Source organism: Bos mutus, chromosome 7, assembly GCF_027580195.1.
Source record: "Bos mutus isolate GX-2022 chromosome 7, NWIPB_WYAK_1.1, whole genome shotgun sequence".
Classification (NCBI taxonomy): Eukaryota; Metazoa; Chordata; class Mammalia; order Artiodactyla; family Bovidae; genus Bos; species Bos mutus.
Genome location: NC_091623.1, coordinates 92712512 through 92730673, shown reverse-complemented (window position 1 = coordinate 92730673; position 18162 = coordinate 92712512). Strand labels below are relative to the sequence as shown.

The window sequence follows — 18162 nt, the reverse complement described above, 5'->3', positions numbered from 1 at the left end:
GAGCCTCCAGGCCAGTGGCCCGACTGGAGTCACTTTTGTCCCAACAGGCACCTCCAGCCCTAAGGACCTACCTAGGCAAAGTTGGCCCTTAACTCCCATCACATCAAATGCTTTACAAACCTCTGGACTCAACCTCAAGGTAAAGTGCAAGACTGGACAATGGTGGGGCAGCAGCGGCAGGAGGAAATGAGAAGGAGCAAGCCACCTCAAGGCCACCCAAGCCAGTTGCCCCCTTGGCCCCCTCCTGGGTCTCATCTCTGTGACAGGACTCTTGGACAAGAACTGCAGTGGGGAGTGAAGAATTGGAGAAAGGGAGGGAAAGGGAGAGGAAAGTGTGGGAGAGGGAAAGGTATAAAAACTTCCAAGACCAAGGAGTGGGAGGCTGGGGGATTCCCCGGGATAGGCGCTCAAGCTGGACCAGATGTGGAGAACAATGGGCCGGGAGGCTGGGGAGCCACAAGGGAAGGGCGAGGGAGGCTGCACTGTCGGATCAGAGAGGTCATTGTGCTTCAGGAGCCAAGGCCATGGGCACCTTTACGGTCTGGTCTGTGTGGGCAAGGGACTGCCACGGCCAATGCAGGAGCCAGAGGCAGTCCCAAGACAGGCCAAACCATGCAGATCACAACCCCCACCTCCAATAACAATGTCATTGCTCATGACTCTGGGCCAGGCTTTCCACGCACATTCATCTCCAAGATTTCCGCCTGAGAGGTCTACTGTTCTTATTCCCATCTGCACTCTCAAGATGAGGCCCAGAGAGGTTGAGTGACTTGTCCCACATGACCCAGCTGGGAGCCTTCAGGGTCAGAATTTGAACCCAGGCAGTTCAGCTCTGATGGCCACTCTCTTAATCAGCTCTGCTTCCCTTGAGACAAAAATGGGTGATGGGGGCAGAGTCAAGACTGAGAGGTAGACAAGGGTGGGAAAAGAGGAATGGGAGAGGGATAACGGGAGACGAAGGAAACAAGGAGAGACAAGGAAGGAAGAGAGGCCGAGGCGTGACTCGTCCAGCAGGGGCTCTGGCTCTCTGCTTACTTGGCCACAGCAGGGGCTCCCCTCCCCTCAGCGGCCGCCTTGCCACATGGACAGCACCTTCCCATCCGGCCTGTCCCCGGCCGCATCCTCCTCAGCGGCAGTCCACTCAGCTTCACGGAAACTCTCTTTCTCTAATTGGCATAGAAACTCACAGCCCTCCCTTTTCCTGTAGGTGGGGTTTCCATAGGAAAAAGCTGCTTCTCTGTTTCCCTGGCCCAGCAACTGTTTGGAAGTCAGATCCCCACATCCTGCTTCACTGGGTCAAGTTCCTCTTGGACCGACTCTTGTCCATCACTGGCTCACGGGGACCCACAGTGCCCCTGTACCAGGGCTCCCCTGGCAATTTTACCTCATCGGTCCTTGCACCTCTCAAATCTCTTCTGATGAAAATGGCCTTTCTTTCTGTTAGTTCCATTATCTAATGATGGGACGAGGCTGTGCCAACAGGTCTGGGGGCAGGAGAACGGGGCTAATCAAGTCCCTCAGGAAACACTGGAGGACTCGCCCAGCCCCTGAAGAACTCTAGCGGTTTCTGGATCTAGCGCTCTCTGGCGGTAAGCATGATGCGACTTCTATCACTTCTGGGACTTTTGGGGCCCGGTGGCTACTTGTTCCTATCAGGGGATTGTCAGGAGGTGGCCACTCTCACTGTGAGATATCAGGTGGCAGAGGAGGTACCGTCTGGCACTGTGATAGGGAAGCTGCCTCAGGAACGGGGCCGGGAGGAGGAGCCTGGCCAAGCAGGGGCTGCCTTCCAGGTCCTACAGCTGCCCCAGGGACTCCCCATCCAGGTGGACTCTGAGGACGGCGTGCTCAGCACAGGGAGGCGGTTGGACCGGGAGCAGCTTTGCCGGCAGCAGGATCCCTGCCTAGTGTCCTTTGATGTGCTGGCCACAGGGGAGCGGGCGCTCATTCATGTGGAGATCCAGGTGCTGGACATCAATGACCACCAGCCGCAGTTTCCCAAAGGTGAGCAGGAGCTGGAAATCTCCGAGAGCGCCTCTCTGCGCACCCGGATCCCCCTGGACAGAGCTCTGGATCCAGACACTGGCCCCAACACCCTGCACTCCTACACCCTGTCTCCCAGCGAGCACTTCGCCCTGGATGTCATTGTGGGGCCGGATCAGACAAAACACGCAGAACTGGTGGTGGTGAAGGAGCTGGACAGGGAAATCCACTCATATTTTGATCTGGTGTTAACTGCCTATGACAGTGGGAATCCCCCCAAGTCAGGCACCAGCTTGGTCAAGGTCAGCGTCCTGGACTCCAATGACAATAGCCCTGTGTTTGCTGAGAGCTCACTGGCCCTAGAAATCCAAGAAGATGCTGCCCCTGGTACTCTCCTCATAAACCTGACCGCCACAGACCCTGACCAAGGCCCCAATGGGGAGGTGGAATACTTTCTCAGTAAGCACGTGCCTCTGGAGGTGCTGAACACCTTCAGTATTGATGCCAAGACGGGCCAGGTGACTCTGCTCCAGCACCTAGACTACGAGAAGAATCCGGCCTATGAAGTGGATGTTCAGGCAAGGGATCTGGGTCCCAATCCCATCCCAGCCCACTGCAAGATTCTCATCAAGGTTCTGGATGTCAATGACAACGCCCCAAGCATCCACATCACATGGGCCTCCCAACCATTGCTGGTGTCCGAAGCTCTTCCCAAAGACAGTTTCATTGCTCTCATCATGGCCAACGACCTGGACTCAGGAAACAATGGTCTGGTCCACTGTTGGCTGAGCCAAGAGCTGGGCCACTTCAGGCTGAAAAGGACCAATGGTAACACATACATGCTGCTAACCAACGCAACACTGGACAGAGAGCAGTGGCCCCAATATACCCTCACTCTGTTGGCCCAAGACCAAGGACCCCAGCCCTTATCAGACAAGAAACAGCTCAGCATTCAGATAAGTGATGCCAATGACAATGCACCTGTGTTTGAGAAAAGCAGGTACCAGGTCTCCACTCGGGAAAACAACCTACCCTCTCTTCACCTCATCACCATCAAGGCCCATGATGCAGACCTGGGTGTTAATGGGAAAATCTCATACCGCATCCAGGACTCCCCGGTTTCTCACTTGGTAGCTATTGACTCAGACACAGGTGAGGTCACCGCTCAGAGGTCACTGGACTATGAACACATGGCCAGCTTTGAGTTCCTGGTGATTGCAGAGGACAGCGGGCAGCCCCAGCTCTCATCCAGTGTCTCTGTTTGGGTCAGCCTCCTAGATGCCAATGATAATGCCCCAGAGGTGATTCACCCCATACTGAGCAATGGGAGAGCCAGCCTCTCAGTGCTTGTAAATGCCTCCACAGGTCATTTGCTAGTGCCCATTGAGAATCCCAATGGCCTGGGCCCAGCAGGCACTGACATACCACTACAGGCCACCTCCAGCTCTCGGCCATTCCTTTTGGTGACTATCATAGCAAGAGATGCAGACTCAGGGGCAAATGGAGAGCTTCTCTACACCATTCGGAGCGGGAATGAAGCCGGTGTCTTCGTCCTAAGCCCCAACCTGGGGCAGCTGTTCATCAACGTCACCAATGCCAGCAGCCTCACTGGGAGTGAGTGGGAGTTGGAGATTGTGGTGGAAGACCGAGGCAGCCCCTCCTTGCAGACCCGAGCCCTGCTGCAGGTCTTGTTTGTCACCAGTGTGGACCACTTGAGGGATTCAGCCCGTGAGCCAGGGGCCCTGAGCACATCAGTACTCACGGTGATTTGCCTGGTCGTACTGCTTGCTGTCTTTGGGTCGATCTTGGCTCTGATCACGTCTATCTGCCGGACGGAGAAAAAGGACAACAGGGCCTACAATTGTCGGGAGGCTGAGTCCACCTACCGTCACCAGCCCAAGAGGCCCCAGAAACAGATTCAGAAGGCAGACATCCAACTTGTGCCTATGCTCAGGGGCCAGGTGGATGAGCCTGGTGAAGTCGGGCAGCCCCCCAAGCATGTGGGCGAGGAAGCAATGATGGAAGCAGGTTGGGACTCCTGCCTGCAGGCCCCCTTTCATCTCACACCGACTCTGTACAGGACTCTGCGTAACCAAGGCAACCAGGGAACGCTGGCCGAGAGCCGAGAGGTGCTTCAGGACACTGTCAACCTCCTTTTCAACCATCCCAGGCAGAGGAACGCCTCCCGAGAGAACCTGCACCTTGCCGAGCCCCAGCCTGCTGTAGGCCAGCCCCGCTCAAGGCTCCTGAAGGCTGCGGGCAGCCCCACAGGAAGAGTGCCTGGAGACCAGGGCAGCGAGGAGGCCCCGCAGAGCCCGCCAGCCTCCTCTGCAACCCTGAGGCGGCAGCGGAATCTCAATGGTAAAGTAGCCCCTGAGAAAGAGTCAGGCCCCCGTCAGATCCTGCGGAGCCTGGTCCGGCTGTCTGTGGCCGCCTTTGCGGAGCGGAACCCTGTAGAGGAGCTCACCGTGGATTCGCCTCCTGTTCAGGTACCTCTCTCTCTGGTCACCCCTGGATCACCATGAACAGCATCAGACCCCATTACCCTCACATTCATTCCTTAGGCTCACCAAGCACCTTAGGATGCATTGGGTGCAGTGGTTCAGCTCTGGAGTCAGAAGAATTTAGCTGTGTGGTCCTGGACAAATGACTTGCTGTCTCTGAGCTTTAGTTTCCTTACCTATAAAGCAGGGATGGCAATAAGAGCATCTGCCTCACAGAATTGTCACTTAATTCCTATTGAGCACTTACTCAGAGCACCTGGCACAAGCAGACACACAGCAAAGGCAGTGAGCAACAGTACCTGCCTTCATCTCATTTGGGCAATTTTCCCTGTGAAGCAAGCTGGCATGGGCATTACTGCCCCCGGGTCTCAGGGGCTGCCTGAGACCCCAGAGCTTGCCGGCTAGGCCTGCTGGGTAGGGCAGTGGAAACAACCTTGGGACTTGGGAGTTAGGCAGATCTAGGTTCCAATTTTGGCACAGTCACTTTAGGAGCTAGGCAACATTATCTTATTTTCTTCATCTATAAGATGGGAGTTGTGATACCAGACTTACCTGTGTCTACCTCCCAGGGGGGTGAAGATTAAATGGGATGATGAATGGCTGTGTCCAGTGACCTAGGGTTTACTGGACACAAATGGGAAAGCTTTTTCTGGGATGGGGCCTGATCTCACATCCATATCGACTCCTCTGAACCCCAGATCATTTCCCTGTGCCCAAGGCACACTTCTGTCGTGAGCCAGGCCATCAGCTCACGTTTCCTGCAGAGCAAGGACACGGCTTCCTTCCCCCACCTCTTCCCCAGGAAGCCACCTGGAGGCGGCCCAGCTGCTCTTTCAGGAGTCCTGCCCTGGCTCTGTGCAGCCCCAGAAGCGTTGTCCAGAGCCATTCATTCATTCACCCATTCATTCATCAAATGTTTATTGAATAAGCTCTTTGTGTCAAATATGGTGCTGGTGGTTGCCAGAGACAGCAGAGAGCAGGCCCTGCGGGTGACCCTATTGAAAGAGAGAAGGGCACCCAGGTGAGTTCGACTTAAAGGTAAGAGGCAGCTTGCCTAATACTTGGTGTCTTTCCAGTAGCATAGAGCTGCTGTGGAGTCAGATCTGGGTTCAAATTCCATCCAGCCCTGCCTCTAATTGCTAGGTAGCCCCTGTGTGCCTCAGGTGCCACATCTGCAAAATGGGTATAATAGCATCCTTTTCCTTGGGTTACTGAAGAATGACATGAGATTAGATACCACTGGACAGTTAGTAAGTGGTTATCCTGAGATCTATTACTAAGTGATTTATAGACTTTCACTCATTTAATCCTCATATCCACAACCAACACATGACCTGGGTCTTGTTATCATCCCCTGTTTTACTGCTGAGGAAACTGAGCCTCAGGATTCCTTAAGGTCACACAGATGGGAGATGGAGCAGGGGAAGATTTAGGATTTGAACCTGAGTCTGACTCGAGTCTGACTCTAGCTGTGAAATGACCCTGAATGACGACACATCACCTAGGAACTGGCACTCAGGGAGTGTCCCTGAAGTATCGGCTGTCACTCGAGAAAAGGGTGGCAGGTGCCTTAGGAGGGCTTCTGGGCCTGGGCCAGGAGGTAGGAACGGCCCCAAGGCGGGCAGTGGGGCCCTGACACTCCCAAGTCACAGTGAAACCCCAGTCCCAGCCACCTCCCCTTCCAGACCTCCTCTGAGGTCGGCCCTTTCTGTCACAGCTGTCCAAAGGGCAGAGGGATCTCCTCGGAGGGGAGGTGAGCTGGGCCCCGGAGGCAGACACAACATTTCTAGGAGTAACAGCCCAAACCCCTCGACTCTGCGGAGCATTTTAAACTTTAAAACCACCTAATTAATCCTGACAAGCCTGAGAAGAAGGCTGGGTAGTATTTTTAGATTCACCTTAGAGATGAGGAAACTGAGATCTGAGTACATCTAAAAACCTGCCTGTCATCACACAACAAACTAGAAATGACTTTGACTTGGCCTGTTGCCTCCCTCATAAGAGCCTGTGGGACTCTAGCCCTGAACATCTCACCCACCCCTGTCCCATTCACCAGCCTTTCTGAAACTCCACTGTCTCCTCTGGCCTTTCAGCTTGAGTACCTTCTGACTGAAACTCCTTTCACCCCTCACCCAGACTCTCACCCTCTCTCCACTTGCTAACCCTCTGTGGAAACTCCAGGTCTCAGTAGAGGGGCCTGTGATGCAGTATGAACTCAGAAAACATTTGTTGAAATAAGTGAATGACTTCCCTGTAGCCACACCCCACACACACACAACTCTTTCCTTGCTCTAAGTTGGGTGAGGGGCTTTCATCTGCTCCACTTGACCTCTATCCTTTCCCAACTCCGATGTAACCCCCCCATAGTAGCCCACATGCCCTGTCTCCCCTGACTGTCCTCCCAGGCAGACTGAGAGTTCCCTGAGGGCAGTGACTGGGCCGTGATCTCATTCTTACTCCCATAGCAAGCACAGGCCCTGGCACAAGCAGGCCCTCATTAAATACTTGTCGAGTGAATGAAAAGATGAATAAATGATTCAGAACACCCTCTGTCTTCTTATAACATAGTTACATCTGACCCACCAACATTGGCTGAGTGTTTGAATACTGCTGAAGAGGGAGATATAACACTTTAAGATGATCCTTATTGAAGTAATAATACATTTATAGTCAGGAAATGCCTTTTCCACCCCCATCTCACAGTGTCCACCGGGAGGAGGTCTCATGGGGGCCCCCAGAGGGCCCTTATTCTTTCTCTCAGACACCCAGGTCCCGGGAATCTGTAGTTGACACAAAGCCAAGCAGGGAACCTGCCTGCACACGTCCCTGCCTCCGTCACCATCTTCACCATCCCCCATCCGATCCACAAACATCTGAGGCTGGAGGAAAGACTATAAAAAGAAAGCGCCGGCATTGAGGGAAACATCCGGTAAGGAAGTGTGCTGGGTCGGAATTGTGTGGAGTCAACAGATTTTTCCTGTCTTATAGCAAATCTCCCAGCTGCTGTCCCTGCTGCATCAGGGCCAATTCCAGCCCAAACCAAACCACCGGGGAAATAAGTACTTGGCCAAGCCCGGCAGCAGCAGGTAAGCAGCACGTAGCCCCAACTCTGGTTTCTCAAGCCCCCTCCCCACCAGCTTGCCCTCACCCTTGCAGCCTCTGTGCTGCAAGGAAGGGTGAGCACATTCCAGATGCTGCTCCCCTGGGAGACTGCAGTGACCAGCATCCATCCCCCCACCCAGACAGCTTGGTTCTGGAGCTACTACTGTATTAATAGTATTTACAGGACCCAGGGTCAATAAGGAAATGACTTCATCCCTGAGGCTCTATCTGTCCTCTGACTTCAGAGGGACTAGAATATGGACTTTAAATCTGTAACGTTCAGCCTTCGTGCTCTTGACACTTAAATATAATATGAAGGTTCCTGGCTAAGGATATGGGTATGTGGGTGTGTTTCTTTGGGCTGTCCTAGAATTAAAGAGACCTCAAGAGGACAACTAATTAAACTCCCTCTTGTTACAGATGGAGAAACTGAGGCTCTAAGTAGTTTGATCCTACCCAGCTACGTAAACTTGAGTAAGTCAGATCAAGCCTCAGGCCTGCAGTTTCTCATCTGTGAGATGGAGGTCGCCACTTCCTTGTAGTGATGGGGTAAGAATTTAGTGACCACAAGTGTTCTAAGCCTGTGGCCCAGTGCCTGGAACAAAGGAGGTATACAAACAATGCTAAGTCCTTTCCCCTTAAAGTGACTTTGTCAAATAACCAGTGAGTGGCAAAGCTGGGACTCGCTCTCAGGATACTGACTTCCAGTTCAGTGCTCTTGCTGTGACAACTTATAGTCATTTTGTTTGGTTGGTTTTTGGCGAAGATAGCTAGAAACACTGTACAGTGGGGGTGAGCACATATACTCCAGAGTCACCTCAGCCTGCCTTTGAAATCTGACTTCATCACTTAACCTGTGGGAACCTTGGGCAAGATGCATAATCTTTACAAGTCTTAGTTTTCTCATTTGTAAAATGAGGATGATAACAAGAGAAGCCCTTACAGAAGTGAAAGGTTTGATGAGAAGGGGAATATACCTTGCAAAGCATATATCTGACTCAGAGTAATTACTCAATAAACATTAGTTGTTGTCATTACTTGCAAACTTGCCACCTTCCTGCTGAAATGGCCATAGAGAAAAAGCAGCAAGGACCCCAGGCCTTAAAGGCTGTTGGGGAGCCTTCCCAGATGCTGGGATGAGAAGCCAGGCCTACCCACTGTGCTGAGGTAGTCCCAGGAACTGGCCTCCTCAGTGATAGAGAGGGGCCATGAGAGGGAGAGGCCAGGGAGACAGCAAGAGACTCCATAGTAGACTCTTAGTAGTTTTGGGATGCCTTACCTCAGCTGCATCCTCTATGGACCTGCTCTTCTGGTCTGGGATTTAGCCTCAAACAAGGAGGAGGGAACATTCAGTCATTCAGTCCACCAGGTATTTATTAAGCACCTACTATGTGCCAGCCTCTGTTCAGAGCACTGGTGAGAGAGCAGGGAATGACACAGACAAAAATCCTTGCCCTTGGAGACCTCCCTGATGGTCCAGTGGCTCAGACTCCATATTTCCAATGCAGGGGTCTCAGGTTAGATCTCTAGTCAGGAAACTAGATGCCACATGCTGCAATTAAGACCTGGAACAGCCAAATAATAAAAATAAATACTAAGAAAAAAACCCTGCCACCACTGGAACTCATACTTGGCTGGAGGGATGGAGAGATGGAAGGGTGACTGCACTGGATCAACCAAGGTTTACTAAACTTCTACTCTGTACCAGGTAACGAGAAGGAATGGAGGGACAATGGTGAATAATATCTGTGCATTCACTTTTGTTTGCTGAGTGCTTAGAACACTGTGCTAAGGCCTTTACCTGTGACACCTCATTTTACCCCCACAATGCCCCGTGAGGTGGTTGTTATTTATTGCTTTCATTTTACAGATGAAGAAACAGACTCAGAGTAGGCAAGGGGGCTGGGATCAAGAAACCCAGGTTGGTCTGACTCTGAAGCCTGGGCTGGGAACCTAGTTCACTTTGCAGATGAATGAATGCTGGCATGAATAGCAGAATATTCATAAGCAGGAATGAATGAATCTGTGTGTGAATTTCCTCACTGGTGGAATGGGTTGGCTTCCTCTGCAGGAGTACAATCCCAGACACAGATGGCCCAGGAGCCAGGGCTGGTGGCCAGGCAGAACCAGACCAGGAGGAAGGACCCCTGGACCCTGAAGAGGACCTCTCTGTGAAGCAGCTGCTAGAAGAAGAGCTGTCGAACCTCCTGGACCCCCACACAGGTAGGGACTTCCCAGGGTCACCCTGACCCCACTTCTGCCCCTACAGTCCCTTCCTGTGCCCAGGCTTCAGAGGGCTGTTCCAATCCACTGCAGGGATACACAGCTAGTCTATTTCTGGAGAAGACTATCAGCAACATTTATTACTTCCCCTGGAGCTTCAGGTCTTCATTTGTTTAAAGACCAGATTTGTCTTTGATTATGCATTTAAAAAGTCATCAAAGAATAGTGAACAATTACTGAGCTCTTGGTGTGTGCCAGGTACTAAGGAAGCCTCTTGGAAGGCATTATCTCAAGTTAAGCTTCCACACAGTCTTCTGAGGTAGACATTAGGAGTTCTAACTTAGAAATCAGCAAACTGAGGCTCAGAAAGGTAACACAGCCTTCCCAGAATCACCTAGCTCATCAGTGATGGAAGGGAAGTCAACCTGGGCCCACCTACCATTAGGGGACCTCTCTTTACCTCCTAAACCACTCATCTGCATTTCTTATTGTGTTTGAAGACCCCTTTACCAGGAGAACTCAAGAATCTGCTGGTCACCCCCCACCTCCCCCCAACACACATCAGTCAGCCTCTTTCAAGTAACACACACTAAGTCTGACCTATGCTGTGGTTTTCTGTTGCATAGTTAATAATCTATTTCTCATCTGGTCATATTCTGTATGCTGAAAGCATGGCAGGGATTTCCCTTTGCTTGGTTAAAAAAATATAGCTAACATTTATTGAGTGCTTTCTGTGTGCTAGTCCCTCTTCTAAGTGCCTCATGAGAAAATCTTCTGAGATTGGGACTATTCATTATCCCCATTTCATAAAGAAAAAAAAAAAAACTGAGGGACCAGGGTTTTAATAATTTTCCCAAGGTTGTGTAGCCTATGGTTATTAACCCAGGCAGTGTGGCTCTAAATTAAAATTAAGTAAAATGAAATCTAATTAAAATTAAGTAAAATGAAAAATTCAGTTCCTCAGTCATACCAGCCATGTTTCCAGTGCTACATGTGGCTAATGAATATTGCTTTGGACAGCACAAATACAGAGAACTTTATAGGACTGCATTGTCTAGAATGTAGAGCTATGAGGTCCATTCCAATAACCAATAGCCATGTGTGAAAATGGCTGGACCAGCTGAGATGTGATAGAAGTATAAAACACACTCCAGAGTCTGAAGACTTAGTATGAAAAAAGAATGTAAAACATATTAATAATTTTAAAAATATTGATTACATGATAAAATGATATTAAATATAAAAAAACTTACATAAATTAATCTCACCTTTTCTTTTTACTTTTTAAATCTGGCTATTAGAAAATTTCAGATGACCTCAGTGCTGGTGTTATATCTCTATGCTCCAGCTTTGTGCTGGAACCTGTGGGCTTAGTTCCCATGTGGCCCTGATTCCTCATAGCACAGAGGGCAAGGAACACAGCAGGACGGTAACAAGTTGGAGAACGAATAGCACAGCAATGGTAGCAGAACCTGCACTGCCCATAGGGCTGGACCGTGATGGGGCTACTGGTGAATGGGCCTGACACTGGGGTCTCAGTTGCATCAGGTAAAAGCCCCACCAGAGGATGTGATGATGATCATATTTTACTGGCTGCATGAGCTCATTGCATCCTCATAGCTACCTACAAGATAAGTGCTACTATCTCACCACTTTATAAGAGAAAAAAAGAGCCTCAGAGAGATTAAGCAAGTTTTCCAAGTTCACACTGCTCATAAGATGCAAAGCTAGGAAACCAAACCCCGGTCTGCCCAGTGCCCACCTGCCTCGGAATGAATTCACCATCATGTTTCAGCCATTCTCCTACACTCCACTGATTTTCTCATTGTAAGCTTCATTCCTTCTGAAGCCCTCTGATTCTGTTACAGAATCAGAAAAGCCTGATTCTGTAACACCAAAAGAGTTCCAACCTTATTACCCCAGAGTCTCAGGGAACTAAGGTTTACATTTCCCAAATGTCCAGGGTTAATATTTATGTTCATTCAATCATTCAATAAACGTTCACTGAGCCCTGGGCGTGGCCTGGACTAGTCGGAAAGGGGCTGACCCTGCCTCACAGCCTGCATAGCCCCACACTGACAAGGCAAGACCAAGACTCATTTATCAATAGAAACAGCATTTAGCTGTATTTTGGGATAACTTTTCAAAATCACAAAAGTAATATTTGGTTAATAGAGACAAATGTAGATAAACAAAAAGGGAATAAATCATTTCTGCCCAGGGCAATTTCAGCAAACACTTTGACTTATCCCTTTCCAGTCTTTCACTCTATGCACAGATTTTAAACCGGCTCACCTTAAGCAACTATTAAATACATGTTAAAGTAGATGTTGTGCTTTTTTTTTTTTCTTTAAAGATACAGATTCTTAACCACAAGGCCTATGCTTTGTCTCCTCAGCCCTGTCCTCTATCACTGGGCCTGGGACTGGTTTCCTAAGACAGGATTTTCTGTTGAAGAGATGCTAAAAGGAGAAGTGTGATGGTGGGATTCGGGGTCAGGGGGACACTTTGTCACTGCCCCGTCCCTTTCCTGGGACAGCTCTTAGGCAGCCAGCCCCTTCACAGCGTTTCCCGCAGCTTGAGAGGCAAAGGTAGCGGTGTGGAGAGCGTGCGGTATTGAGAGCAGGTGACAGTACAGCCCTTAGCGGGCCAGGGAAGCCAGGACCACAGGTGAGCACCTAGCATCCAGGGAGAGAGGAAGGGCAAGTTCTCCAGACAGTGGGTCTCAGTGGTACAATCACAGGGGGCTTCCAATCATCAGACCCGGGGGTCAAATCTGGGCTTGGGTGCCTAGTAGATGAATGACGGAACTTCCCGGAACTCGTTTCCTCATCCATAAAATACTCTTGACTTCAAAGGTGTGTGTGGAGGTTAAATGAGATAATTATGTAAATTGCTTGGCACAGAAATACTTAATAAGCGGTCACTATTATTAATATTATTAATTGGAAAGGAAGGCAGCAGCAAGCCAGGAACTACAGCATTGGCTAAAAAGGGGAATACCTCCAGCGGCCCCATCCTCAACTAGTGGTGTCTGTCCTGAGGGAGTGAAAATCCTGGCTGTACAGGGATGGATGGAGGCCACCTAAACCCGAAACACCCCCGGGGACTGGGAGATGCTTTAGAAAGAGGCCAGTTTCTAATTCTAGGCCTTCCTCCTCCCGCGGCCGCGTCCCCACTCCAGCTCACGAGCGAACCTCAGTCGCTGCCTTCCTGCCCGGCGCGCTTCCTCGTCAGGGCCTCTTCCTTCCCGCCCCTCTCCGGCCACCCCATCTGTCCGCCCCCCCATTTCCCTTCCCTCCTTTGTCTGGCGCCCCGCCCGCCTGCCCGGGGCTCCGCCCTCACCGCGTCCCCTTCGCCCCCTGCAGGCCTGGCCCTGGACCGGCTGAGTGTCCCCGACCCGGCCTGGATGGCAAGACTTTCTTTGCCCCTCTCCACCAACTACCGTGACAACGTGTTCTCCCCGGACGCTGCGACCTCAGAGGAGCCCAGGACCTTCCAGACGTTCGGCAAGGCGCCCGAGCTGAGCCCGACAGGCACGCGGCTGGCCAGCACCTTCCTGTCGGAGATGAGCTCGCTGCTGGAGATGCTGCTGGAGCAGCGCCCCGCCGTACCGGTGGAGGCCGCCTCCGAGGTGCTGCGGCGGCTCTCTGTCTGCGGGAGGACCCTCAGTCTAGACCTAGCCACCAGCGGGGCCGCGGGCTCCGAAGGCCTCACGGGCCTAGCTGGGAACAAGGGGGCCGAGAGCAGGACCAGCAGCGGCAGCAGCAGCAGCAGGGGCCAGTGGATCCAGGAACCGGGGACCCTGGGAGATGTTAGGAAGCCCAGGCCCTGAGGATTCTGGGACAGGAACTAGTGTCTCTAATCTTTGAACTCACTGACCAGAGGTGGGCTGAGAACTTTAGGGTGACGGATGCTGCCCCACAGAGGAGGCAGGAGACCCAGGACAAAAAGCTGGCTGACCAAAGCAACCCCATGTTAAGTGCTGGCTCTACCTGTGGAGTTTTTGGAGGAGGGAGGCAGTTTGTGGCTAAGTGTTTGCTGGTAAAACACATGGAAGAAGAGCACAGAGGGTTCATCCTCTTTGCAAAAGAGATGCCAAGGAGCATCCCAAGCAGGAAGGAGGGCCTGGTTGCACCCTGGAGGGTTGGGGACTGGATCCTGGGGCACCAGGCAAAGCCCTCTGACCTACTAATAAAGGAAATGCAGTGGGTAGTTACCCTGTTTGCACCTGTCAGGAGGGACAGGGAGGAGGGAAGAGTAGGGTGAGGGTTCTTTGTCATCCAGTCGCTGGCTGGAGTGTCATTGTGGGCCTGGATGGGAGGGTGCACAGTGTTAGGTCAGTGGTGATGGACATAGGTACACTAGACCCTCACTCCCCCATTGCTACAGTATCAAATAATCCGCTTCCCAGGTGAAAATTAAAGCTAAGAAAAGCATGAGTATTTATAGAGTATTAACAGGGGCCTTTACAATAGGATTTAATTTCATTTCCTCACCACCCAAGGAAGGGAGGTGTTATTATCCCCATTTCACATACAAGGCCATGAGACTTGGGAGAGGCTGAGTGTCTTGCCCAAGATCAAGCAGAGAAAGGAGGCAGAGCCAGAAATTGGAACTAGGCTTGTCCAACACCAATATCCATGCTCTCGACTTTGGCCCTAGACTGCCAGCCAAGGAAAAGAAAGGAAGAGCTACCACAGGTGGGCTTTTGCCAGAAGTGGGCTTGCCTGAAATCCCCTGAGGAAAAATATTGAAAAGAATATTTCCAAAGCCTCTCAGGCTGCGCATCTCTGCTCTTCCGAGCGCAGAGTGAGGGAGACTTGTCATGGACCTGATGCAGACTGGGCCTCTGCAAACTCCTGTCCTTCCCTAGCAAGCAGCCCTTCAGGTGCAGAAGTCATCTTTCCAGACCCACTGATCGTGGGTAAATCTTCCTCTGTCACAGCAGTGAATTCAGGCCCTAGAGGACAGTGTGTGAACTGGGTCTATGAAATCAACACTGACAGCAGCAAACCTTCCAGGGGAGGAGGGGATGGAAAAAAACAGCAAATATTTTCCCAAGGTTCAGCCTTATAATTTTCCTGGAAGTTTCCAAGCGTCTATTCAGCTTCTCAACAATGTGGAGGCTCTCCCTGATACTAAAGAAAAAATTTCTGTGCCTCTCCTTTCATCCTTTTCTGGAACTCAGAACACATGTTCACTGTTCGCTGAAAGGTGCCAATCATGCTCCCATCTAGGAATAATGAAAACCATCCAGATAGTGATGGTTTCACTATGTAGTGATATAGTGAATCACTATATATAGCGAATTCACTATAGTGATATAGTGAATGTAGTGAGGCATCATTATTCCATTATCCCATTTTACAGGTGAACAAAATGGGGCCCCCAAAGTGCTTCTGGAGCTCCGGGAGCAGGGTCTCTTGGTCTCTGATATATCACTCCAGGGCAGAATGACATCTTTACAAGATCTGTGATTTGCAAGTTGTTTGGTTCCCCCAGCCAATGAAAGAGGCTGGGGGACACCAAGCAGGTAGGGTCTCCAATCTGACCAGCAAGGCACCTGGCCCAAGGCAACACTTGAATACTTGTTGAATGGAAGAAAAAAATGAAACAGTGGGTACAGAAATGCTACAGGATTCCCTTTTCTCTATACTGGAGCCCCAGGTATAAGACTTCATTAGAAAAAAGAAAAAAAAAAGGTTCCATTACGTGAAAACAGACTGAAAACCATAGCACTGGAGTAGACAGTGCTGACCCCCAATCACTAGTGGATTTTCAGTGCAGAGCTGATGTTGGGCGATGGAGAGAAGAGAAGAGGAGATGACCTAAGGAAACTGGAACCATTGCTCACAATTGGATCACTGCCTCCCTCTAGTTCAAAAGACCTAAATCTATAGTTCTAGGAACCCCTGCATACTTGGCAAAATTTTGTATACAGGCTTTTTTCCTAGGCAGAAGATACAGAGTTAGCAGATTTTCAAAGGAACATGTGACCTATAAAAAAGGTAAGCAGTGCTCCTCAAGTCACTAAACCTCCACAGACAGGCAGTTTTAATCACAAGGAGTCTGAACGCTTTATTGCCAAAGAAATGGCAAGACAGGAAGGACTGACTGGCCCAGAGCCACACAGCAGGCTTGTGGCAGAGCTAGCATCTACATCTGAAATTCAGATGATGTTCTTTCTGATATATCAAGGGTCCTTAACCTGGGGTTCCTGGTCGAGCTTTGGGATCTAAGGACCTGCTGAATAGCATGCAAAATTGGGAGGATGCATACTTTTCCATGAGAAGGAGACAGTGCTTTCATCTGATTCTCAAAGGGGTCTGTGACCTAAATAAGATTAAGGACCACTGTGATCCTTGATTTCCCACAGAATCTGGAGAACTCGTAGGTAGAGCTGTTTCTGAGGCAACCGACCTTTGATCAGGGCTGGGGTGTATATTGGTGAGCCTTGGTGCTCTTGCCCAAACCTGGCACCCCCTCCAAGGGCTGATGCCAGCCCTTTCCCCCAAGAAACAGTTGAGAGTGAGACAGTGTGTATGCTGACAGAACTGAGTGTGCTGAACGGAAAGGTTACAGAAACTTCTTGACATCAGCTGAGATGTCAGAGCTGAAGCTTTGGACATACTCAAACATCTTCCACCAAGATGGGCTCTGTCCCCCGGGAGACTGAAGGAGCAGGCGAGCCAGCGAGCACTCTGTTAAATGTCGTCTTAATTTGGAAAGCGCAGGGGGACATTTTTTTATCAATAGTCAGCCATTCTGCAGCACTAGGAGCGCCACAACGCAGTGCTCACTTGGAGCCCGGGGGCAGTTTCGAGATTGACAGGCAGCCTCCCTGCCTGTCACCCAACTTCAGCTTGGCAGCTCACTGACCCTACCTCTCCTCTGACTGAAATGAGAGGGATATGGCAACTACCACCCTTGGGACTCTGGAGAGAACCAAATCCCCAACATAGCAAGACAGGAAGCGGAGAGGAAGAGTTTCAGCACAGGATCAGCCTGGCACACAGTGTGCACCCAGAAAATAGGTCAGTATCTTCCAGTCCCTGCTGAGTAAGTGGGTACAATATAGTGGGTCAGGGGTGGGAGGCATGATCAGAAACATTCATTCAACAAACATTTTGTATTTATGAATAATTACTAAGGGTCAGAAGTAGCACTAGGAATGGCAGTGGCGGGAGGGGTACACAGACTCATTTAAATATTTTAAAGCAATTCCTATGTGTTGAGTAGTCTTGGCACTGGCTGATGTCAGGTGGAGAGAAGATAATGCATAGAATCACTCATTCACTGAATGAAATTTACTGAACATTTGCTAAATGCCTTGCACTGAAAATATAATGAACCAAACAGTGTCCGCAGTGTCAGTAGAAAGTTAAAGTGTTAGTCATGTCTGACTCTTTGTGACCCCATGGACTATAGCCCACCAGGCTCCTCTGTCCATGGAATTCTCTAGGCAAGAATACTGGAGTGGGTAGCCATTCCCTTATCCAGGGGATCTTCCCAACCCAGAGATTGAACCCTGGTCTCCTGCCCTATGGGCGAATTCTTTACTGACTGAGCCACCAGGGAAGCCACAGTGGCAGGGCCCTCTGAAAACAGCATCTCCAGATAAGGAAACTGAGGCAGCAGAGCCTTGGCAAAGGGCTCACTGCTGAGGGCACCAGGGCTCCAACGCTGGGTCATCTGGATCCAGGTTGGCCCTGCTAACAGGGCCACCTCCCTAGCCTCCCCTCACATTTCCTTTCAGGGCACTGACAATGAGTCATTAACAGCGGAATTTTAATGGCAAAAGCACAGCAGTTCCAGGGGCTGCGAGGAAGCCCATCCCCTGGGGCTGTACAGAGACCGCAGGGACTGAACAGCTAAGGATTTTTGGTCCCTTGACAACATTCGTCTCACGACTCTCCATCCTTCCTTCTCCACAACGGGAGCTTAAAAACATCCCCTCTCTGTATCTGGCATGCCAGATTGGATTAGCACTTAATTTGTAACAACCGAGGGGGAGGGAGAGCCCTACCTGGCCATCACTACAGGAGGCCCAAGGTCCCCAGACTGTCTGAACTGCCCCTTGGCCCCAGGCATGACCAGAGAAGCTGATAATCAGAGAACCCCCAGTGACAAAAGGAGGGGAAGAGGCTGGGGAGTGTGGCTCCACGGGAAGGCAGGAAGTGACACTTTACACAGGGGGTGCCCCAGGAAGGTTTACCAGCTATCTGAGGGGAGCTGGGCTCTGTGCCCAGCTCTATGAGGGGAGCACTCGGTTAACCAAGTTCTTTACTGCAGGACTTCTTGGAACCTTGAATATGCTGATGTATATTGTGAATCTATAAAAAGGGGA

General features: G+C 50.7%; 1 protein-coding gene across 1 annotated transcript in view; it reads left to right on the top strand.

Moving 5' to 3' along the window:
* Nucleotides 1–1241: 1241 nt before the first annotated feature.
* The window catches only part of PCDH12 (protocadherin 12), a 17662-nt gene continuing 741 nt past the window's right edge, over nt 1242–18162 (top strand). The window contains exons 1-4 of the mRNA XM_005910488.2: nt 1242–4472; nt 7476–7573; nt 9661–9812; nt 13181–16849. Of these exons, the coding sequence (XP_005910550.2) occupies nt 1596–4472; nt 7476–7573; nt 9661–9812; nt 13181–13647 (3594 nt within the window). The 5' untranslated portion in view covers nt 1242–1595 and the 3' untranslated portion in view covers nt 13648–16849. The remainder of the gene's footprint in view (nt 4473–7475; nt 7574–9660; nt 9813–13180; nt 16850–18162) is intronic.